The sequence below is a fragment of the Bactrocera oleae genome, chromosome 5 (assembly GCF_042242935.1).
Source record: "Bactrocera oleae isolate idBacOlea1 chromosome 5, idBacOlea1, whole genome shotgun sequence".
Classification (NCBI taxonomy): domain Eukaryota; kingdom Metazoa; phylum Arthropoda; class Insecta; order Diptera; family Tephritidae; genus Bactrocera; species Bactrocera oleae.
Genome location: NC_091539.1, coordinates 13881311 through 13906393, shown reverse-complemented (window position 1 = coordinate 13906393; position 25083 = coordinate 13881311). Strand labels below are relative to the sequence as shown.

General features: G+C 32.1%; 1 protein-coding gene across 4 annotated transcripts in view; it reads right to left on the bottom strand.

Annotated features, from left to right (window-relative positions):
* Positions 1 to 24117, bottom strand: part of drd (drop dead) — a 43261-nt gene extending 19144 nt beyond the window's left edge. The window contains exons 1-3 of one of the 4 annotated variants that reach the window (XM_014229954.3): positions 23959 to 24117; positions 21290 to 21881; positions 3492 to 3638 (exon numbers count right to left, since the gene is read on the bottom strand). In XM_014229954.3, coding sequence (XP_014085429.1) covers positions 3492 to 3638; positions 21290 to 21695 — 553 coding nt within the window. In that variant the 5' untranslated portion in view covers positions 21696 to 21881; positions 23959 to 24117. The other 3 variants (XM_036371227.2, XM_070109475.1, XM_036371228.2) reach the window with 3 other exon arrangements.
* Positions 24118 to 25083: the final 966 nt, after the last annotated feature.

The following is a 25083-nucleotide window of genomic DNA, read 5'->3' as shown; positions in this document are numbered from 1 at the left end:
GATTTGAATTGCACTGAGAGATTTTAGTAGGTGCTCAGTTGAACCAAGAACATTTTTTAGTTGGGTTTTATTAATTATACCCTGAACAAAGCTAAGAAGTTTGTAACACCTAGAGAGAAACGTCGGAGACTCCGTAAAATATATTTTGATTATCATTATCAAATTATCAGCATACCGAGCTGAATCCTCCGCCGTGTCCGTCTGTCTGTAGATAAGCGAACTAGTCGCTCAGTTTGTGAGATATCTAAACTTTTTCACACGTCCGTTTCTTCACAAGACGCTGCTTATTTGTCGGAATCGTCAAAATCGGACCACTATAGCATATAGCTGTCGTACAAACTGACCGATCAAAATCAAGTTCTTGTATGGAGACTTTTTTATTTGTTCAGATATCTTCAGGAAATTCGGTACGAATTATTACCCAAAGCAATGGTGTAATCTCCATCGAAATTTGGAAAGATCGGCCCACTATTGCTTACAGCTGCTATACAAACTGAACGTTCAAAAGCAAGTTCTTGTGTATAATAGCTTTGGTAAAACTAAAGTTAACGTTTTTTCTTGTTTTTTTTTTATACTAAATTTCAGAATTAAATCTTAATCCTAATCGAGATTGCATGGTTTATAGCACTACTTGCATATTTACTTGTACCACGTGACTAACCAGAGGCATATGCGTGCGTAAATGCAAATGGTCATCAAAATTTATTGTTGTAATACAACAATTTAATATATATTTCAAACATATACACACATTAACAAAAATATGAATTTTAATTAATTTTTTAGTATTCAAATCCATTTGTTACCGCCGAATATATATGTACATATATTATATACTGCAGTCAGCTACTGCTGCAGATATGGATAGTATATGTAAAGCTGAAATTGTTTAGTGAGCCAAAGCACAAAATTCTAAACATCTCAAGTTTGCATTGGAGCTCCGGCTGCAACAAACCCCTCGACTGCTCGGCTGCTAGTGCTGCATTCTTACTGCGCCTGGTTGTTGTTGTAGTTAGTGCCTTTATCGCTGCAACCACAAACATGGTTCATATGTTTACAAGCATGCGTTTTAGACTTCGGTTTTGGTCAATGTTAACACGATGAAGCAGCGAAGGGGTCGCGGTCGCAGCAGTCAGCTACGCTGTCAATTCTCGAGACTCGATTTTGTTAATATTCATAGCTTCTAGCCATGTGCAATTCTTTGCAACTTGTTGCAGCTGCTATTCTGATATGTACATGTGTATGGGAAAGTAAATGGCTGTGGCACTGACTATGACGGAGGCTGCGATTCTAAGTGCACTTGAGACGCTTAGGCCATTGCTAGTGCTTTGTGGCGGTCACAGCTTCTAAACTGGGTAAAGTTCGTTGAGTGACCTTCAAATTTTGATTGGAGCATTTGCAAGATATTGCATTACATGAAAACTGGAAATCGACCGAAATGTTGCATGACAGCACGAAGGTTGGTTAGATGTACGAGTGTGAACAGACGAAGTTGTTATGATAGAGATTATAATAGGTTTTGATGTGCGTGTTGGTGTGTTCAATCAATTCTATACTTGTTGGTATTGCGATTAGTTGAGGTTATGAAAATTATTATGATAGTTTGGAACTCTGTAAATCATTCTTTTTCGCTCGCTTATAACATGTTGATCTTTCTGACTAAAATAGGTTCATATTGTAGATGTAAGTTGTTGTTATTTTAATACATAGAAAAATTTTATCGGAATGCTACTAAGGTGTTCGTAAGCAAAGATCGCTTCAAAGGGGCGATTAGTTGTTCTTTTTGAGGAACCGGTGAATATCTACATACAAGTTTTTAATAGTCAACAGACTACAATAATAATCTGATACTTCAGTTTGAGCTATTCAATATCTCCATACTACATTCTAAATTTATATAAATAAAATTGCTGAAGATCAATACCATTTGCTGTATGACATTTTGGGAAAACAGTAATCGTGTTTTTGGTTAAAATTCCGAGCTCCGAAGATTAGAGCTACAAATGTATATATGTATCTACATATATTGCTTAAATATGTAAAATGTCTTAGGGTTTTCCATTTCTTATCAATGTTTTGCATTGGGGACAATTTCTCCCGGGCCCGGAGTTCTCATTGCGGTTCGGTGCTCTGCAGCAATTTTTTGTAAATATTTTTCTCCAACAATTGATAGATTAGAAGGCCCGTATTCTATAACCTCCCCGGGCTCTAGTTTTCTTTCTACGGCGCTGTGGGTACTTATAAAGAATTTACCGCATATTCACACGAGCATATTCATTTCAGTTATTTCAAGTATTCTTTGCAAGCTTTTGTAATTTGCTGGCAATTAGTCATAACAATCAACTTGGCATAAGCGTGTCTTATTTTTATTGGCTTTTTCACGCTTCTTCGTTTTCATAATTTTTGGTGTGCATTTACGCTTTTAGACTTCTTATTATACATGTGTGTGTTCCCACCTATTTTATAGTTTTTCTTGCAATTCGTATTTGTTTACATAAGCTGCAGTTTTCCGTCAATTCGACCTTGAGTATGCAACTACAAATATTGGCTTGCGGCCAAACTGCTTTGTAAGCTTTTAGTGTGAATTCATTACTTTTGTTAGCAGTAATGTATTTTATTAAATTACTTTGCTAACTACGTTAATATATTGTACTTTTTAATTATGTGAACTAACTTTTTGACTTTATAAATAAATCTCTATATTTTCTATAACTGCATTTATAATATTGTAATTGTTAATTACTTTAGCCTAAATCAAGTGCAAATAAAAAATTACGTATTGAAATCGATTCATACATTAACTATATTCTACTTCAACTTGTTGTTATATGTATGTACTATATACTAGGGTTGTTACAGAAATTTTATATATGGCAGCATGTGTACTTATCTACATATATCAAATCTGACGTTGTGTTGATAAAATTTAACAGTTTTGTGACTGGGATCAAAAAAGAAATTTTGTCTTATGATTGTCATTTGTATTGTTTGACGAAGCCTGAAATATTTAGATTGGTAAAAGTGATTCTTTTATTAGTTTTTACAAACTAGAATTTGGATTAATCTATAATCAAAGGACACCTTTTCATTTTCGCAAAACACGAATTGGTTCATCGACGAATTTTCTCAGTCCAAACTCAGTTGTTATGCCAGAAAACATCGATAAAGTGAATTGATATTTCATACAATAAGTTGAGATCGAAAATTTTCAAGTATTAATTTCACTTCACACTAATATCATATAATAACCTTCACAGGTGCATTTTTTATAGTATAAAAGGGTATAAACATATTTGTATCCTGATTTTGATCGGTCAGCCTATACGACAGCTATATGCTATAGCTATATGCTTGCTGAAGTAATCGCTTATACTATAACTCAAAAAAAATTTTTTTTACATTTCAAAAAACGGCAAGTTACTTAATAAACTGATGTGATCAATAAATGTCAAGAAAAAGAAATACCATTTAAAATGTAAAAGGATACTTACTTTTCAAAGACCAGAAATCAAAGTTGTTCAAGCCTTCTAGAAAACGTCGCATTTGCCTGCGACACTTTGGAGAGGCATTCGGGTTGCGTGCAGCATCAAAAGGCGTGGCAACAGATATAAATCGTCGACCGATATTGTATAAATAAACTGTAAATAAAGAAAATTCATAGAAATTAAAAAAAAATATTAAATATGCTTCAAATAATAGTTAAATATAGAAAGAATTGAAAAATGAAGTAAGCAGCTTACTTAGCATAGTCCCTGATTGCAAGCAGTCGCGATAAAATCACTAATTGTCCAGGAGTGGTCGCAATCGGGACCACCTAATATGGAGACTTGGGTACAGAGACATGGGGTTCATTGAGATGATAAAGGACCTAGCTAATTCAGTGGTGGCCTTTATGTTGATAAGACCAGAAACGTTCTTCGAAATGGGTCCATATACCCCAAAAAGTATATTGAAGAGCGCTCGTATTAAGATAGGTCGCGTCGCTTCAAACTACTGGATTGAGCTAAGCAATGCTACTACTGGGTAGGTATAGCCAGAGATGATTCAAATAATTATTAGACCCCTCTGGATATAATATTGGGATATAGGTGGTAGTATACAAATAAATGTATGGCTTGCACGACATGATCTAAACAATGCTGTCGTTTGAGCATCTGAGGAAAAAAAGATCGGGTAAATATCCGTTGTTGTCTAAGTAACTGTTCAAAATTGTCAACTATGTATGTATGACGTCTAATTTTACTTGGGTAAAAAAAAAATCAATTAAGTATTATGTTTGTTTACGCACTGTTTGCGGAAATAACGTTTTCGTAAAGAAGAGGCTTATCGTTTCCTTGCCGAAGCCAATACACAGCATTTATTAGCTTAGTTATTTTTAACAAATGTTGCCGAAAAGGGAAAATTCAATTTTATATACATATGGGAGATACTTAGTATTGATGTTTCTAAATGGATAAGTATTGTTGATTATTCACAGTAGGTACTGGCTGCCACATTAGCATCAGGAAATAAGACGACACGTCTGTCGATGCGTCTAAACGATACTAGACTATAAGCGTGGCATGTTGTTGGGAAAATATGTAGACTTATTAATTATGTACAATGTACGAGTGCCAATACATACTCATTATTTTATTTTTCAATATGAATGAGGCAACAAATACATATAAATACGAAAGCTATCATATTTTGTTTAGGTCCATATGAATATTTATTTGAGGTTATATATGTTCGTGAAGAAGAAGTTTCCAATGAAAATTGTGAATAATTTACAGAATGAATGCATTAAGGTCGGGCTAAAGTTAGTACTTGTTTAGATTTAAAATATTATTTATCGTTTGTTTTCAATTGTGTGGGGAAGCTCTAGTCTAATCTAATACTATGTTCGTACCGAATTGAAATCGTTTTGAAAATACAATTTGTGGATTTTGGAACCAAAGTCGCTCTGACCGACATTGTGTGTTTTCCATGAGTTTTCATTGACAGCTCACACATCTATTTGTTTACATTTGTTATGTACCCTACAAGAACAGTGACAGTCATCTGATGGGTAATATGACGGTCAAAGCTGACCATAAATCCGTCATAGCTAAAAATTGTCAGTTATGACTGAAACGCTATCAGAAGTGAAAAATTCTTTTGCGCAGTAGATAATATAACTTTTATTTCTTTAATAAATTTCAAACTTTTAATCAACTTTAGTTATAATAATATACTTAAATATAAAAAGGAATGCAACAAAAAATATAATAAAATATGAAAATAAAAAAATTAATTTTCACTTGATGCCATCTCCTCCTCTCAATAGCTCTGCGTACGTCTTTCTCCAATCAGTGGATAGTTCTGAGTTTAAAAATGCATATGTAAATTAACAGTACTGACATATCAAATGTGTGTGTATTGGTGAACCCATTAGCAGTTTCTTGTAGGGTACGTTTAGGCCAATTATGGAATGTAACCAAATTATCAACTGACATTTAGGGCTGGCAAAATATGTCTTCTAATAATATCGATTAAACTAGACACCGATTATAATGTAAGTTTTCAAGGGGTTTTCAGCGAAAACTGTGTTTTCGTTTGACTGATTTTGTATAGATCAAAACACAAGTTTTCGCGTGAAAACCTCTTTTGTCTATGAAAACACGATTTTTGTGTCGGTGCGAACATAGTATAAGTAAAAACCGGGAACACGGAAAAAATTTGAGTTATTAATGGGATCCTCCTAAGTCCTATGAAAGTCACGAAGATGATGAAGAAGAAAAAACGTAACTTCGGCTGTGCCGAAGCCATAATACCCTTCACAGGTTCATTTTTCATAGGATAAAAGGATATTTATCTTGATTTTGATCAGTCAATTTATGTGGCAGCTATATGCTATAGTGGCCCGATCTGAACAATATGTTCGGAAATTGTAGCAATGTTTTCGATAATAATCTATGTCCAATTTCGTAACAATACTATTAACTATTTGTCAAATTAAAAACTTTTCCATACAAGGACTTGAGTTCGATCGGTCAGATTGTATGGAAACTACATGCTATAGTTTCCCGATATCGGCGGTTTGGCGAGAAAAGGAAGTGTGGGTCTGGGGGTCTAGTTCGCGTATATACAGAAGGACAGACAGACGGACATGGCTAAATCGACTCAGCCAGTCACGCATATACTACTCTTACGAGGAATTTTGAGGAGAGGGAGAGTATTAGTTAACTGTTTACGAGTATTTTTGACAAATTTTTACCGTAACGTTAAATTATTCTATTATTTGTCTCTGGACATTTCTGTTTTTTCAGGCATAAGAAATTCAAATAAAAATTGGGTTGCTTTGTCACAGCTTTGAAGTCCATGAAAAAATACATACGTTGCATAAGTAAGAATACTGCACAAAATAAATTTTTTTTTTAAATACTGGCGGGATTTTTGCAAAAACTCGCGCTAAAGTTTTAAAATTCAAGCAGCGTGCGCCGAGCATTTGATAATTATATTAATAAGCTCTCTTGTATGTGGAACGTATTATGAATTCTTCGCACGAGTTTTTGTACAATGAAATCGTCGCAAACGAACGCAAAGAGCGTAAATTTCTCACTGACAGTAGCAGAACGAAGTGTGCAAATGAGCAACGGATGAGTGACTACCTGATGACTGCCTATCAGCAAATGTACTTATTAGCCTATACATATGTATGTATGTATATAATTATAGGCGGATATATACAGAAATTTGTTGGCGGTATATGAAGAGGGCGTACAAACTTTTGAATAAAAATATGTATGTATTCTAAAGTGACTTAAAAAACGAAAACTATGTATTGAAGACACATGTATGCGGCATAAAGCAATATTGTTCCCAACCAAATTTATTTATTTAAGGCAACTGACATATTATTAATTTTGAGATTCGTATTAAATTTTTGCTTAAAACACTTCAGTAAAAGTTTTTTCACAATACCCGAATTATTTAAAATATCGATAATGCTTGGTCTAAAATATTACTATCGATCGATTTTCAATTATCGACAAAACTCGATTAATTTCAAACTCTCGATAATGCATATCCCAAAGTATTCTGCTACTGATAAATACTCAAAACTATTTAAAAACACTCAAAACTTTCAAAAAAGCTCGAGGTGGTAGTCTAGTTAATTTAGAAATTTTGCTAAATTAATAGTTGGTCTTCTAGTTCATTCAATTAGTAGTTTTGCTCTATATCTCTTTGTACAGACAATTTGCTAATTGGCTCAATTAATAGCTGTCGAAACAAATTAATGGTAAACAAGTTAGGAAGGGCTAAGTTCTGATATAACCGTACATTTCATACTCTTGCAACTTGCGTTACGTATTACGTATATGGGAGATAGGGGTAGTATTGACCTGATTTCGTTTATTTTTGTCTTTACGACATATAATTAGCACTAAAAGCTGCTCTCTGAGTTTCATTATGGTACCTTACTTACCATCACCAATATATAGGGAGTTAAGTCAGTCGGATGTTTCAAAATCCTGATTATCAGTTTTATAGGGGTTAGGACAAGTTTTCCCCCGATTTTATCTATTTTAGGCACAAAGATGCAACGTTACTAGAAAAACACGCTCACTCAATTTTATTAAGATAAGTTTGAAAATCTTTTAGGTACATGAGTTAGGCCCCAGTATTGATCCGAATTTCAATAATGTATTTCACAGATTGACCGACATTTGCGATAAATAGTTCGCAGTAGGAACGTTGGTCTACATGTTCGGTAACTGGGGGCTTGAACGGATGTAGCCTGATTTTAACAATATTGCGTCAAAAGATGGCACACTTCAAAGGCACTATCTATGCAAGGTTTATCCGAATACATTGATTGTATACTGGAAAGTAAAAGAATCAGATGGAATTTAAAATTGTGTTAAATGGGAAGTAGGCGTGGTTGCCCATTTCCACAATTTGTACAAGACTAATAATTGCTTAACTTCACCCACTAACTTCGGTTGAAAGTGATCAAGTAGTTCCTGAGTTATAGAATTTCACCTAAAAGTAGGCGGTTGAGGTATGCCATCTTGAGTCGAAAAGCTGTCGAAATCGGACTATAAATTTTCAATGACGCAGACACCAAATATGTGGACACCTGTGCATATGGCTGATTTTTTGACGACCATATCGGTCAGTCTGTGAATTCTAGTAATGAAATTCGGGGATAATATTTTGGTGATAATACCTAACATAAATATTTTCGAACTTCCGGATGACTTTATAGAGCATCTATCGGTCAATATGCAAGAAATCTTATTGAAATTGCAATACTGTCTACTTTTAATCAAAAGTATACAAAAATCCCGTACATCACTTTGCCTTGCGAGAGCATAAAATGATCGGTTACACCCGAACGAACTTTGCACTTCCTTACTTGTTTATTTCAATTAAATTTTTTGTAGAAGTGCGATTATATTAAATGAGCACAAACCACTTTGATCCATGCACAGTTAATGTTATTTTTTAATTAAACACACATTTTATTATTTCACTTCGGAGCAACACTTCTCAAATTGAAGACATGAATAAAAGCGATTGGTAATAAAGATTTACATAAACGAATCAAACATGCTTATAATTATTAGCATTTAACTTGTCAACTAACAATCCGTAGTTGTCATGTCACTTGCCGCTTTGGTTGCTGTGGGTTCGTCCAGATTTTAGTGTGTATTTTTTACTGCAACTACACCCAACACTTTTGTACTTCTTTGAAAACATACATACAAAGCTTCTTAAGCACTTAGGAGACATCTTCTTTTATCATGCAATCTTCCTTGTTATGATAATCATGAGTTTCTGGGTACAGCGGCAGAGTGAGTTGAGAACGAAACCCCAAGAAAACAAAGGCGATAAATCAACACCAATTACAAAGTTGACTCATAAGAACGGATACCGAGAATTAGCTTAATTAATTCTGTACATTGTTTATTGAATGTTTCAAGCATTTTAAAAAAGGAGTTGGTTTTTGTTAGCATGAAAAAAAATTATATAAAATAGTAGGTATTCCAGCCGGTTCTACGTTGCCGGAATTAAGCCGGATTTTATCCGGCGAAGGGCTGTTCTTTTAGGAATCTAATCCTGTTTGGATCGTTAAGTTTTTTTTTTTTAAAGTGACAAAATTCTGTTAGGCAAATGTGTAGGATGTTATAATATCACGTATTTGCTGGAAATTAGGTACGACTAAGGGTTGTCGTCGGAACTATACGTTCTACCTCATCAATTTTTAGAGCTTTTGATAAATATATAAGTTGTAAGAAGCCAAATTTTTGTTTAGGTATGGCAGCGAGCGTAACTGTCTATTTTTCTCGTTATTTCCGCACTCCCCATAGTAAAGAACGAGGTTTCTGCGAAACGTTCGAAAATACAGTACAGTTCAATGTATGTCTATGTGAAAGTTTTCCTCTATTCTGATTTGAAATTTCCACTATTATTATTTTTTTTGTTTACTTAATAATGTTTTTTAAATTAAAATGTGTTTCTATCATTGAGCACTTGTAATTACATTTTAATTAAGGGGAGAATGGGATTTTTTTTCGATTATTTTTGTCTTAAATGATAGTATCTCAATAATCTTGTGTCTTAAATTGGAGCAACATTGACAAAGTTATAAGTATTTTTATACTTGTCTTATATATTAAATTATTTCTAATAAACCAGATTCCAAAGCTTGAAAGCGCTTGCGCCACAACGCACGTTTTCATAATCGGTGCCGCTCATAAATTCAGAACAACTGCACCGATAGTTTGTAATTTCGGACACTATTTCTATACATAATTTACAAGGTAACACTGGAGTCATAAAGTTTTTACCATATTCCATTTTACAATGACAAATTAATTGATTTTTATGCAAGAAACGCGAACCTATAAGATTGTGTTACTAGAGAGCTGGCTTCTTCCTACGAACATATTTTTTTTTAATTTTGTCAAGTAAGGTGCTAAATGTGATAGTTTAATTTATATAATATAAACGATATAATATAATAATTTTTAATATAAAATTTAATTGCTTAGAAAGTCTAGGTGTACATGTATTCTTTACCTTAAACTCATAAAAATCGACTGAGGAGAAATAATATTAATCAGTCGTTCAATTTAACGGAATTGATGGATAGTAAAAAAAAGAATTCAAACTCAATCAACCATTTCAATGAGTTCAGGGGTTGTGTTGTTCAATTCCCTTGGGGAAATTTCGTATCTAGTTCAGCGGGTTTTTTGCACCCGCGTGTAAATAAGGAACTGCATTACCTTAAGGTTTTAGAAGTGAAATATTAAATATTAAGATCGCTTTTGACATAAAGAAACCGTAATGTTTTTAATGAATTTTTGACAAATGCCAAAATATCAATTGATGTGCTTATTAGCACATACCATATACATCAACATTTGTATATAGGTATGTATACGACTAATGTTCCGTATGCTGAGTGCTTTTAACATGTTTAAAAACCCGCAGACTTGTTTTGCCATTCTTCATGTTGCCGGTATGTCACATTACACGCTGCCAAGCTTTTGAGTGGATCAAATATTTGTTGGTAAATGTTAACCAATAATTATAAGCATACATATTTATATGCATAAGTGCACCAATCATTGCTGATTCTTTTGCAATGCAGAAAATATAGAAACGTAGAAACAAGTAAAGACACAGCCAAAAGGGGTCATTGTAATGTTGAAAGCTGAGAAATATACATAAATTGCATATATTTTATATATGTACTTATATATGTATTTAATTGATTATGAAAAAATAATGTGACTAAAGTTATTAAAATCACTCATAGGTTAAGTAGAATCGATATAATAATTCTTCACAGATATAAATAAAAGCAAATTTAGTTAAATTTGAAATTCGACTTTTAAAAAATATTTCGATAATTTTAGCACTTCGCCTATGCTATATTCTGAGATATAGATTTAGAGCGTTGCTTATTCAGGATACTATCCCTCTTCTTTTAACTTCTTTTTATACCTTCAATGAAGTCAAAGCACTATTGTCCACTTAGGTCTTCTTCTCTTTTTTCTTTTTCTTTTCTCTTCTTTTCACCCTTTTCTTTACTGACCTAACTCCACTTTTAAATTACCCAGAGGTTTGAAGCAACTTAAGAATAATAAAAACAGTGATGACGAGAATTTCGCCACGACCTATGTCAATGTGTTTGTATTTTTTAAGCTTGCGTTACTTTATCTTTAAATTAGCTTTATCTCATAAAATAATTTGGAGTAATATTATCTGTACTGTCAGTTTGAGTATGGATGTTTACCAGTAGTTTGGTAACAAATAAAGATTTACTGTTTTTCTTAATATAATATTAGAGCCAATAAGTTCAATAGCAGAAGTAACTCGAACCGATATAATAAGAAAAGCTCATAACAGCAATATCGTCAACCGATCTTAATATATTATATTGACAATACAAGTACAATATTGTATACACTCATTTCCCGTTCTAAATGTCACTGCCAATAGTTGCAACTTCGGAGTTAAAGATTCCCATCTCCAAATTCAATATATCATAGACTATTGCGTAAATGTAGAATTCTGAAAAGCTTCTAACAAGGTTCGTGAGCATAATATAGCAGAAAATTTAAGAGGCAATATTGAATGTAATATAAAGTGGAACGATGATTGGAGAAAAATCATAACTTTATCCCTGTCATAACATTAACAGAGTTTAGCGAATTATAGCCATCCCTCATTTGGCAGCCAACGTCAAGAACTGTCAGTAATTCTCATGGCAATACAAATTCTATAGATCATTCCAAAACAAAGCTGGTGGTAGGTAAATGGATTTTGTAATTTTGACGGCGCATTACGGCTTGAAGTTAGATATGTGGACACTAATGGAAAAAAAGACGACAAATATGTTAAAATATATATTTCTGGTATCATAGTTTTATGATTTTTTCACTGAATAGTATAAAATGAAATTTAAAGTAATGATGAAATATAACGCTTTATTGGATATGCTTGTAAGCGTTAGTGTTGAAGTCCTGGTGGCAATTAAAATCTATCGGTCGAGCAATCTAATCTATTGAGCAACAGAACGTAAATTTTTCAACTCTGAGAGCCAACACCTTATGCGGGGTTACTAGGTGTTGACAAAGCAAAGGGGAGCGCCTTTTGGTGTTGGAACTTGAAATAAATGTATTATATGCTAATTTTAAGTTCTGTACTAATTTTCATATGAGTACTAAATTAATTGCGTAATATATTGAATACATTTAAGAATTGCCTTTGTCGTAACTGCAGAGTCACGCATTATCTATTGCGCTAATAATTTTCCGTATGTAGTTTGTTTGCTCATTTAGTTTTGCAAAGTGGCGAAATATTTGCTCGAATTTATTAACGACATATAGTAGTCATTGCTTAAAAAATACCAAAATTTACTTGATTTTTGTTAAATTAATTTTATATTAAAACACAGAAAACTTTATTACTTAGCCAAGTTTCATTCTTATAAATATTTTTTAGCATAGAATGCTTTTGACAAGCATAGTAGTTACAGTGGAGCCTGTAAAGTTTCGACAGGATCATACTCACTCCGGATATTAAGCGGCCATTCAAAGTGAACATGTAATTGTGTTTAGGGTACAGAACCCCAGTTCTCGATAAAAAAATCTCATTCATTTTCTAGCGTTGGTCCGGTGTAAGTTTTTTGATGGTATGTTACCAAAGTATGCCAAATAAAAATGTCGAGTACATGTGTTTACTCTGACAGTTTGTGAGCCGCCCTATATAAGCGGTATTTACTGCAATAACAATTTAATAATTTATTTCATGAATTCTCAGATTCTATTCTAACAAGCATTTAATTGTATTTCCAATATGAATCTTGACCACATGCCACAAAGATGCAATATTTTCCAGATATTGAGTTCAAAGACATGGCCTTCAAAAATATTTTAGCAAATTGTTTAATACAGAAAATACATACAGCAATATATAATATATATATATATTCCTATGCATTTGCTACTCCACAAAATTTGCGAATTAGTGGAATTTCCCCAGTGTCTGAAAAGCTTTCATACAGATATAGATTTTGTGAGCTGCCACCTCCATATTTTCACACATTACTAGCCACTAAAAAATTATGTACACAGCAGTTTGTACTTTACTTTGTTTTCTAAATACATATTATATTAGCTTATAGGCATATTCGCAAGTCTATTAGCTTCTGATTATTATTTAGTTTCTTTTTTGAGATATCGAGAAATTGAGACAAATACTAGTTTTGTTAGTTCAATAGTCATTCCGATACTACATATTTATATTTCGCCAGTCATTGTTCATCTTCTATGAATAGAAGTTAGATGAAGAATTGCATATAAATTGACACATTTATCAGGATTAGCTGATAAGTTTTACGATTTTAGCAGTTTTTGATTAGAGTACTCTTAATTTGTTAATTTATAAAGAAATTTAAATTTCTATTTTTGTTGTAAGAATATTGTTCCTTAAATGAAAGTATTTAATAGCTAATAGTTTGAAAAACAAAAAAAATAATAATAGCTGAATGTACAACTTCATATTAAGAAAAATATGTAAGGCGACCAAAGATTTTTTTCTGAAAATTCATTACCCTATCTACATTTTTATATGCCACTGCTCTGCTTTCTACTCGCTAAGCTTGAGCTCTGCTTCCTTGTCGAAAAATTTACATGTCAATCCAACAACTATGTTAACTAGTTGATTTCAACATAAGAGTGTATGTGGATACTTAATAAAGTGGTAAGACCGCTTGCTTTCTTTCCATATTTGATTTTACCAGTCTAAATGGGTTCTTCCGTTCGTTGCTGGTTCGATTCGCCACACTTCAAAAACTACTGACTCAAATTCATTAATGAATTAATTAATTGCAGATTCACATAATGACTCGGCAAAAATGAAACATTAATAACTGGATTTTCGAAACTTAAATAAAAGCGAAAACACGGATATGTGACCGGTTAATGCACTAATAAATAAAACATTCACATCTGACACATTTGTAAACAAAAATTCTGTTCAGTCATCATTAGAAATTATCATCAATTGAAAATAAGAATTAGAAAATAGAATGAGTTGCAATTCCCAACCAATATAGAGGGACAGACAGCGCCAATAAAATGTACTGTAACTAATAGCTAATTGTTTATTACAATATAAAACAAATATTGTGAAACCCGTTATTAGATAGCTTGTGCTTTAATCCCACCCATATTGAATATAATTATCACCTACCCAAGCGGCAATTAATGTGTCAATTAACCTTTTATTAGGTCATCGAGTCTTTAAACGGTATTTAATGTCTGCTATGCGGCTCTGAGCTTTTATAAATCATTAATTTCTTTATTATCTATTGATCTTCTAATATTTTTCACCATAAATAAGTATAAGTGAATGATCTGCAATATTTTCTATAGCTTCTATGTTAAATAGAATATCGAATTAATCGATATGAGTCTTTAATGAAATTTGCTGAATAGATTTTTGTTTGTTAAAATTTTAGAATTAAATATTTGCATAGAAGTGAGAATTATTTCAAATATTGGTAAATGGTTTGTAACGACATTGTAGTGAAAATAACTAGTTGTAAACTATTTTAAAACTACTTTAGAACTAGAATAAACCGCAAGCAGAACTATGTAGGTTCATAATTAGAATTCGGTTTTTCCATACAAGCTGCGTGTACTTTTTTGCTTTTTTCGTATGAATGACCTATGAAATGTCAGTGTTACATTCGAATATATTAGGTAGGTAGGTAGAGTAGCTGTCTAACCTAGGCCTATGGGAGACCCATTGTGATACCACCGGGACTAATGTTCCCTCACTCTATCGTCTCCCCTCTGAACCAACCTGTGCTCCTGATGAAGCTGATCAGTACAAATAATTTTATATTAGCAACTTTTGATACGTCATCGAGGAACCCACGACCGATAGTTGCGATTCTTTTCTTGTATAGAGCTTTACATTCGCATAGAAGATGTTTTACAGTCTCCTCTTCTTCTACTTCCTGACAGCTATTCGAATATGTTAGTTTCATACTATTTCAATACAGATATATTCATGCAGATATATTCATATTCGTAGCGTTTCTTACGAGTGATTCTTGCAATATTGTGAGACTAATGTAAAACTAATTAATCTTTATTTGTGTTCATTAAGGTTCTTGTTGTCCTAAAATGAAGTTGGATTTTGTTCATGACATACATACGGTTTTATATTATTTATATTTAATTGCTGTAAAATCAAACATCTTCAGCTTTTTGATGATGGAACCTACAGGGACGCCCAAAAGTAAGTTTTTATTAATTAATAAAAACAATGTCAATGCACTTGCTGTAAATGTAAAATAAATGAAAAGTGTAAAATAAAATAGATCTTTTATATAATTCAATTTATTGTTTCATCTTAACGATATTAACAATTTTTTGGGAGATTGACAATAATGCATGCCAAAGTTTTTGAAGATATCTCGTCAAATGATAAAACTTTCCATACTCGTACAAGCATTTGATTTCGTTCTTTCAGTTATTGTGGCGGATATATGCTATAGGGAAAAGGACGTGTGCAAAATTTCTGGTCGATATGTCAAAAACTAAGAGACTAGTTTACATACAAGGAGTGTTCAAAAGAAAAGTTGCATTTTTTTGAAAAGTACTTATTTATTCAATATAAATATCTATTTTATCTTCTTCAAAGTAATCCCCCTCGGCTATAATACACTTGTGCCAACGCTTTTTCCAATCCTCGAATTACTTCTGAAATGCGCTTTTCGGTATGGCCATCAGCTCTTCCTTGGATTTTGACTTCATCTCATCAATGGTGGCAAAACGCTGTGCTTTCATTGGTTTCTACAGTTTTGGGGATAGGAAAAAGTCGCAGGGAGCCAAGATTTTGCAATTTCGGAACAAACTTCGCTGCCACACGTTTCATGCCCAAAACATTCGTGAAAATTAAATGGCATGAGCCGATTGATATGCCAACATCTTCTGCAACTTCCATCGTCATCAACATCTTCTCGGCATTCTGTAAAGCGCTTGTACCACTGGTACGTTTTGAGACAAAGTGGACTCACCGAATACTACAGTCATCATTTCAAGTGCCTTGGAGCACTTTGTTTCATTTTTAATGCAAAACTTAATACATATTCTTTGATCCATTTCTTTCAAAATTCAAATATCGAAGAGTACACAAAAACGTGACTGACCTTTTCAGTTGTTAAAAACAAACTACTAATCGAAATTGGCTTCTAATGCAAGCACATGATAAAAATATGTGTCTGATTATACAATAACCAAAACAAAATATCTATAATCAAATGTATACAACTCGCGAAAAATAAATATTTACCTTTTCCTTTGAACACACCTCGTATATATGTATATAGGTATCTTGACCTAGACTGCGAAAAACTTTACGCGAAACTTTAAGCACGTTTTTCTCTAAATTGTTTTTATCAAAACCATACCCACGATTTCTTAAGTTCTACTTGACCGATTTACCTATCCATAACTATCCCTATACCCAATTTTAAATTTTTATTACTTTTAAGAAATTCCAAACAGTCAAAAACAGTGGTACAAAAAAAAAAACTTTTCAGGCAGGCGCCATTTTGTAACCAAAATTTTTTTCAGAACTAGAGATTGCGACATTATTGTTTTTTGGTTTCAAATTGATAGGAGGGTTGAAATCGTAGGTATGGTCACGTGCCAATTTATTAATACTTATGAAATAATAATAATCTTGTAATGTTAATAAATAATTAATAAAAATGGATGGTAAAAATATTAATTCCCTTTATTACGACACTTCAAAAATTACCTGAAATGCATGCCTCTAGACTAGAATACCCCTTTAAGCATTAAATGACTTCAACGTTATATTGAACTTCCAGTTTCTTTTATACTATTTAATTTATAGATTTCTCTTCTTTACAATTTATTTAGTCTATTTTTAGATTGTAAACCTAAAAGCATTCAGTATATTTCGTTTTGCAATAGAAATGAAGCGGAAAGACAGACTACATTAAAAATGATATAAATAGAGTTTACGACAACTTTTAGCCGTTACTTTGTTAGAGTGCTTTTGACAGAAAAAAATAAATTGGTGGTGGTGATATGAAAAGGAAGGCTTTGTTTACACTTGCTACGGAAGTTTGACAGTTCGTGTCATTTATTATGTGTAACTGTAAATTTTTGGTTTGCAAGATTGCATTATCTAAAGAATTTATTAGGAACATAAGAAGTGCAGGGTATTTTCATTGCAATTCGAGCCGATTTATAAGATAAGAAAATTTTCTAGGAAATTGAGTTCAACAGATGCATACCGATCGCAGATCACATTAAGTTTATGTAAAATCGAGTTTGAAAAAAAATTGCTATCCCTTCTTAATTGACATATTCTTTTGAAAAAAAAATTATAAAGAAAAGAAAAAGGCACGGAAATTAATATGTATATGTATGTATGTATATATCATATACAAATGAGCAGCTTCTTAGTGAGGAAAGGAAAGGTGCGAAATTTCAGATCAATAGCTCAAAAACTGAGAGACTAGTTCGTTTATACACAGACAAACCGACATGGCTAAATCAACTCAGCTCATCATGCTGATCATTTATGTATATATTTAATAAGGTCTCCGGAGTTTCTTTCTGGGTTTTACAAACTTCGTGGCTAACTTAATATACTCTGCTCAAGAAATAAAAATCAACATCAAATATTTTATGTTTATTTGTGCTTAATAACAGAGCAAAGAAAATTGGTATAGATCATTTTCAAATTTGGAAGTGATTTTAAATTCGGAAAAAACGTTTTCATTTTTATTCATAAATACAATTTTACAATAGTTTGTAATTAATGTATACCTTATCCATAGCCACGCGTGGGAGTTCCTTCAATTTACATATATAAACAATTGATGTTTTATTTATATTGCAAAAAAATTCTAAAAATAAGTATTTCAAAGCAGTAATTTAAATTCTTTATATTATACATATTACAATAGATAATTTTATCTACGCGGGCGGTTTTTGGCCTACTCAAACGGCTTTTACGCATTTTTTGTAGGCAAGAATATTTCAAAAATAGTGAAGTAATAAAAATTTCGTGTTTGAAACAAGATTTTATGCCCCATCTATGAATTATTAAATTAGCATAAATATGTATTTAAACCTTTGCCCAAATACACTGGTACATATTACAAATATGCAAATGACGCACATAAGGCGGTGGTGAATATCATGAAAAAATAATAACTAGTAAAATAAAACGAAAAAATATATACAAAGTAACAAAAAAGTATATTGATCTCATTTATTCGTGATTATAAAATTAACTGAGTGCTAAGTGTTCTAGTTTCGTTACGGTTTTCTCATTCTTTATAAAAATAAAAGAAAATTCGAAATCTAACCTGTAAACTCGAGTTTTCTGTTACAGTCTTATAGTGTAAATAAATCTAAAAATTAGATGATGTGAAAGTTCTGACTTTAAAATTTAGTTTAGTTTCATAATTTATATTTTTGTAAGTAATTTAGCATATAGTTGCTATACAGACTGAACGATCAAAATAACGAAAAACTTTTTTATTTGTTAAGGGCTTTGGTGCAGCCGAAGTTAATCAGTTTTCTTACCTAAAGTATTACTTATCCAGTATCTTTGTTATATTGTATAAAGAACGTTAACAAACTGGACTTAAGCATCCCGAATATAAAAAGAAATATTTTTCACTATTATTGGTTGTAATATTGTAAAAATCAGATCCATAATAAAATTAGTTTGGAAAAATTTAAACTTCGCATGAAAAAAAAACTCATGTTCTTTCTCAGATGTTCGCAACTCTATAATTTTGTACACCATCCTATATATAATATATCATAAATTTACAGAATTAGAATGCGAATCCTTGGGTAAGAGATGAAAATGTTGCAAGAAGCGGTATTCAGGAGGTATTAAATTTAAATGTTGCTTTCTTCCTTTCTACGTTCTTCGTTCTACGATGTGAATTTTTGAGTGAGTATTTTGAATCACAAATTTGTACAGAAGAACTTAAACTTAATGCCAATTTATACTTAAAATCAGACAACCTATATATATGGTATAATTTTATAGACTTTATCATTTAACTAATTCTAAAGCTAACTCTTATTGAAGAGCGCTCACGAAACTCATTCAAAGTGTTTTGGGAATTTAAGTTTTAAGTTATTATAAGAAAATTGAAAATTGCAAATATTGAGAGAAAACTAGGAATTGCTCTTTTCACACATTTCATGTTTATGGTGGGTAAAGTTTGGCCCGATTAGAATTAAGCATATAGTTTTTGATCCAAGCGCATCCAAAGTTTTGAGATAGGACTCGCTTACTTGTAAAGGTGGAGGTGTCTTAACTAAATTTTATTCTAACTTATAACTAAAAATAAGCATATAAAATGTATTTCGATCACAGATTTACTTATATATATTCGCTGAAATATTGAAAAAGTTTAGAAATAGCCTCGAATAGAATTAAACGAATCTGAAAATTATGTAGAAAGCTCTGATTTAAAAAGGAGAGTCATCTGCTTATAAAAAAATGTTAAGAAATAATTTTAATCCTAATGAATCGCTTCTAGGTCCATTCAAAATTTTTTTTTTGCAGAACTTTCAGAATGAATATTTTTTGAGTTATGCACATGAGTATTAAAACTATTTTTATACCTTGAACAGGGTATTTGAGTTTGCTACGAAGTTTGTAACACCCAGAAGGAAACGTCGGAGACCATATAAAGTATATATATAAATGATCAGCATGATTTGCTGAGTTGATTTAGCCATGTCCGTCTGTCCGTCCGTCCGTCTGTATATATGCACACTAGTCCCTTAGTTTTTAAGCTATCGATCTGAAATTTTGCACCTGCCCTTTTCTCACCAAGAAGCTGCTCATTTGTCGGAACGGCCGATATCAGACCACTATAGTATATAGTTGCGATACAAACTGAACAATCGGAATAAAGTGCTAGTATGGGAAAACTCTTTCATTTCACGAGGTATCTTCACAAAATTTGACACAGAATATTATTATTAAAAGCAATAGTGCAAGCTCCGATGAAATTGTACAGATCGGATGACTATAACATATAGTTGCCATATTAACTGAACGATCGGAGTAAAGTGCTTGCATGAAAAACTTTTTCATTTGACGAGGTATCTTGACGAAATTTGCCATGAGTTATTTTCTAAGGCAAGAATATAATCTCCGAAAAAATAGTTTTGATCGAATCGCTATGTCATACAGCTATCATATAAACTGAACAATCGGAGTAAAGTGCCTGCTTGGAAAAAAATTATATTTTTTATTGCCGATTCACGAAATTAGATCTGAATCAAGTTATTGTAAGGAACCTTTGTACCTGTGAAGGATATTATAGCTTCGGTGCAAACGAAGTCAACGTTTTTTCTTGTTTTTTTTTACATGTTTATATAAAGTATTTAAAAATACTTTTCGCCGCCTTGTAACCATTTGAGTACCGCAAAGCCACATGACAATTGGGTAAATATATTTCTGGAGCGGTAAATAATTTTTGCGCTCGAAGACGTGTTTGAAGTTTACAATTAGAATACGAATTTTTGGGTTTTTTCTTTAGCTACTTTTTTGAATTGTTGTTGGTTTTTATTTTTTTTCTCGTTTGGCAATTAGTTTGGCTAAAACGGTCAGTGGCGATGTTGAAATTTTATGTGCGAAGAAATTTTAAAATTATTTTCAATTCCAATGCGTGCACGTACATTGCTTACGAGTATGGTATGTATGTATATAATATATATAATATGTATATGCCTGACCAATATTTAACTATGCGCAATGCGCACTTGAGAATTCGATATTAAGGTTTAGGTATACAAAAAAGTATGGCCAAAAAATAACAACCAAAAATTGATAAGTTGATTTTGCAAAAATACAAGAGTGGCAAGGAAATAGAGAAAGAGGCCGATATTTGCACTAATATGAGTATATGAAACTTAGGAAAAGAGCTGACAGCGTTGAGTTTTTATGTATGTGAGTATGTAAATGCGTGATTTGTATAAGTTTGCTTTAAAAAAGAAAAAAACAACAGCATCAAAATTTTAATGAAGGTCAGCAACTGCTACGCTTGCGTATTTGCATTTTCGTAATAAACTTTTTTGGACATTAAACTACAAGTACAACAACATGGCTGCGATCTAACCACTTATCAACCGTTAGGTTGCTTATCAAAGCACTTGCACATACACACATAAATATGAAAAAATGCTAAATAGATATCTCCCTTCCCCTTACTCACCTTGCTCGTCCTCCTCCAAATCGGCGGCGTCCTGCAATTGTCGCAGCGTAAAGTTCGCTGTGGTTTGCGTTGCCATAAGTGCGCGGTCCGTTAAATTACTTTCGTGCGCATTGTACTCGATGACATCTTCATCAGCGAACAATTTGAGGCTGTAGTTCACTTTATCCTCAAAAATCGAGGCAATTTTATTTTCCAATTTACTTGCTGCATTTTCGCCCGTCTCGCCGGTGGCTGTCAGGAAGTTGTCATTCAAATTGCAATTGTCCTTCAGTGAACAAGTCGGATTTGCCGTTTCGGCGGTGTTAAGCGCGTACGCATTGAGGTTGTTGCTGCTGGTGTTTAGTGTGAGCAGCACGAGCAGTATCAGGTGTGCGCCCATAAAGTAGGGTGCGATTTTCGGACGCATGTTGTTGCGTTAATCACAAAGTTGTCTTGTTGAGTTTAAGTTCTTTTTAAATTTTGTTGATTTAAATGTGTTTTGAATTTTTGATTACATCATATCAAAGCGACTGTGACACAATTAATTCGCTTAATTTTCAATATATGTTCGTAATATATTTAGAGCCCGTTACTCGTTCAGTTCGTTGTAAAACTATTCAAATATGTATGAATTTGTACTTATTATAATATTATTGTTTATAAAAATTAGGATTCATAGACGGCGATAAGTGACAAATTCTTGATGAAGTTATGAAAATTTTAATATATTTTTTAAATTAATATAAATATACAGCTTTCACAATCATGTGCTAACTAAACAAATTACATAAAATGCTGCAGATGATCAGAGGAAAATTCTATTATCTTTTAGAAGGTTCGACGAACATAGATTTTTGTACAAAGAAAAATTAATGATAAAAAATTAAAAAAAAATTAACTATAGATGTCATATAACAGGAACAAAAAATAATGTAATTTTTATAATTCTCAACATTAAAAAAAAAATAATGTTCATAAAATGTTTTTAAGTGAAAAAAACTATATAATTTATATAATATTTGCATTGTTTTTTATTGTTATGAGGCATCATATAATATATATATGGTAATTATACTCTGAACAGGGTATATAAAGTTTGCCATTAAGTTTGTAACACACCAAAGGAAGCGTCGGAAACCCCATAAAATATATATGTTTATATAAATGATTAGCATAATGAGCTCAGTTGATTTAGCCATTTTCGTCTGTCTGTCTTTATATATACGAACTAGTTCCTCAGTTTTTGAAATATCGATCTGAAATTTTGCCACTGTACTTTTCTCCTCAAGAAGTTGCTCATTTGTCGGAAATGCCAATATTGGACCACTATAGCATATAGCTGCGATACAACTTGAACAATCGGTATCAAGTGCTTGTATGAAAACTATTTCATTTTTATCGTAGAAAAAAAGCGCTAATAAATGCTTCTTACATTTATGATTTTTTAATAAAAATGTAAATTTCATAGAACAAAGACTAAATGTTACTTATTTGTATTTTTTATTGTTATGAGTTATGAGTTACGAGTTATGATTAACTTTGTAATATTTGAAAATAATAAATTAATAAAATTATATATTATTTAAGCATAACATTTGTTATTTTAAATTAATATTATTCGTTATTTAATTGTCCTTTTTTGTTGCGAAAGTATAATGTTCTAAAAAATTTTTAATGACAAAATTACTTTGTTTTAATTTTCATCTTAGAAAAATAGTGCTAATAAATGTTAATTATTAGATTTTTTAAGTACTATTACATTATAATTTGTTAATTAACAGAAAAAGGTAAAATATTCAATCTTAGTTTTTTTTTCAGCTAGAAGAAAACAAAATCAGATTTTATTATTTTTTAGATTTTTCAATTTTTTTTAAAACGTTGTATTTAAATTTTTTTCTAATTTATAATTTTTCGTCTCTAATAAGCTTTTTATAATATTTTTACATTATTATTTTTTACTTAGATGAAAAAATATTATTTTTAAATTTCTCAAATTTTTTTTAAATTTTATTATCCTATAAACATTTTTTGCTTTTTTTTATAAAACGTTGTTTTTGAAGTTTTTCTAATTTATATTTTTTTAATTTTGTGAAAAGCTGTTACAAATTATTAAATGTTATTTATATTTTCAACACCATATAACTTTTTATCTATTGTAATCAATTATGTTTTGTACTGAAATTCTTTTGTTGTTGTCGAATAAAGTTTAAAACTTTGCAGATTTCGATTTGTTTGTTCAACACCATATAGCTTTTTATCTATTGTAATCAATTATGTTTTATACTGAAATTCTTTTGTTGTTGTCGAATAAAGTTTAAAACTTTGCAGATTTCGATTTGTTTGTAAGAAAAAAATTCTACAAAGTTTAGCACCCACTTTTTTCACATACCCCTATCATTATTTACGGTCTCACATTTATTTGCATGGAAGCTTGCGCTGCACTTTGCCATCAGTATTGCATATTTGCATAAGTATGAAATTATTAGAAAAACACTGTTTGTTAAGCAAATATTTTTATGTCAAGAACGTTCACTTTATTAAAATATCACATAACTATAACTCGAGAAAATCTCATAAATGTTTATGCATTTGTATAATGTAACACTTATCGTAGGTTTTTTTTTAAATGAATGTTCTTGAAGAGCTAAACTACTACTCTACAAAGATCATATCAACACAAACACACTCACATCGTGTTATCCCAATGCAACGTCTGCAGCGTGCACTACTAAGAATTCTATCATCAGATAAATCACTTCTTTAGTTCACAGGTTCACAGTCGTCGACTGGAATTCGAATCATATCAACCGACAAGACGAAACGCTCAAATCGTACTGAATGGCCAAGCTGTGACGATCACCTCTAAGCCAACTTCTGTGCGGCTTTGCACACCTTGCATGAAGCCAAGCGGTGCTGCGCCGCAAAGCTCCACACAACGCGCGCTTGCGTCAACTGCGTTTTTGACAAATGAAGAGCAGCAAAAGCCGTAGTCGGCAGCGCGGCAAATAAGTGAAGTAATCAAATCGAAAATAAAAATCAATGCAAAACCACAAGCAAAGGCAGCAATGCAAACACAAACAAAGTCAGCTGACGCAAAGTCAAAGGTAGAGTAGCGATTGGGCGGCAAACGGCGTCGGTGATCGCGACGATCACGGTACTTTTGTGAACTTTGGTTCAATTTTCGGCTGCTCATTGTTATTGCTTTTTTGCGCTTTTACTTTTCGTTATTTTTTCGCCATTCATACAGTTTATTAGCAGTTTGCCGTTAACAACGCGGCCGGTGACTAAGTTGACTTATTGTGCGCCAAGTTAGCGATCGTGTTGATATTGAGGCAGCGTAATGCTGACAACGTGATGTATGAGCGTATTGTTACGCATTTTTTTGGTTTTTTTTTTGCGGACGATTAAATATGCTGAGACGTCAGTCTCAGTTTTTGATCGTGCTTGGAATGCAGTGAATACATTTTCAGAACAAAGCGCTACAAGCGAAGGAAGGGGTGGCGGGGATAATTGTTGCATTTCCCTTCCAATTTCTTTAAGGAACGTGTATGAGGTGATTTTCCTGAATACCTACGAGAAAAATAGTTATATATTCACACTGAACTGAACTGAAAAAGTGTATACGCGGGATATACATAAGTATTCATCTCTATCTAATGATTACTTACATCATGAAGTTATGATATTTGTCCGAGTTTCTGCTGCTTTTATTTAATGATTTTGATTTCATCACAACTGGTTGGTCTTAAAAGATTTAGACCACTTCCGAACAAGTGATTACTTTTGAGGAGTTTTCTTATTTTTTTCCTAGTTAT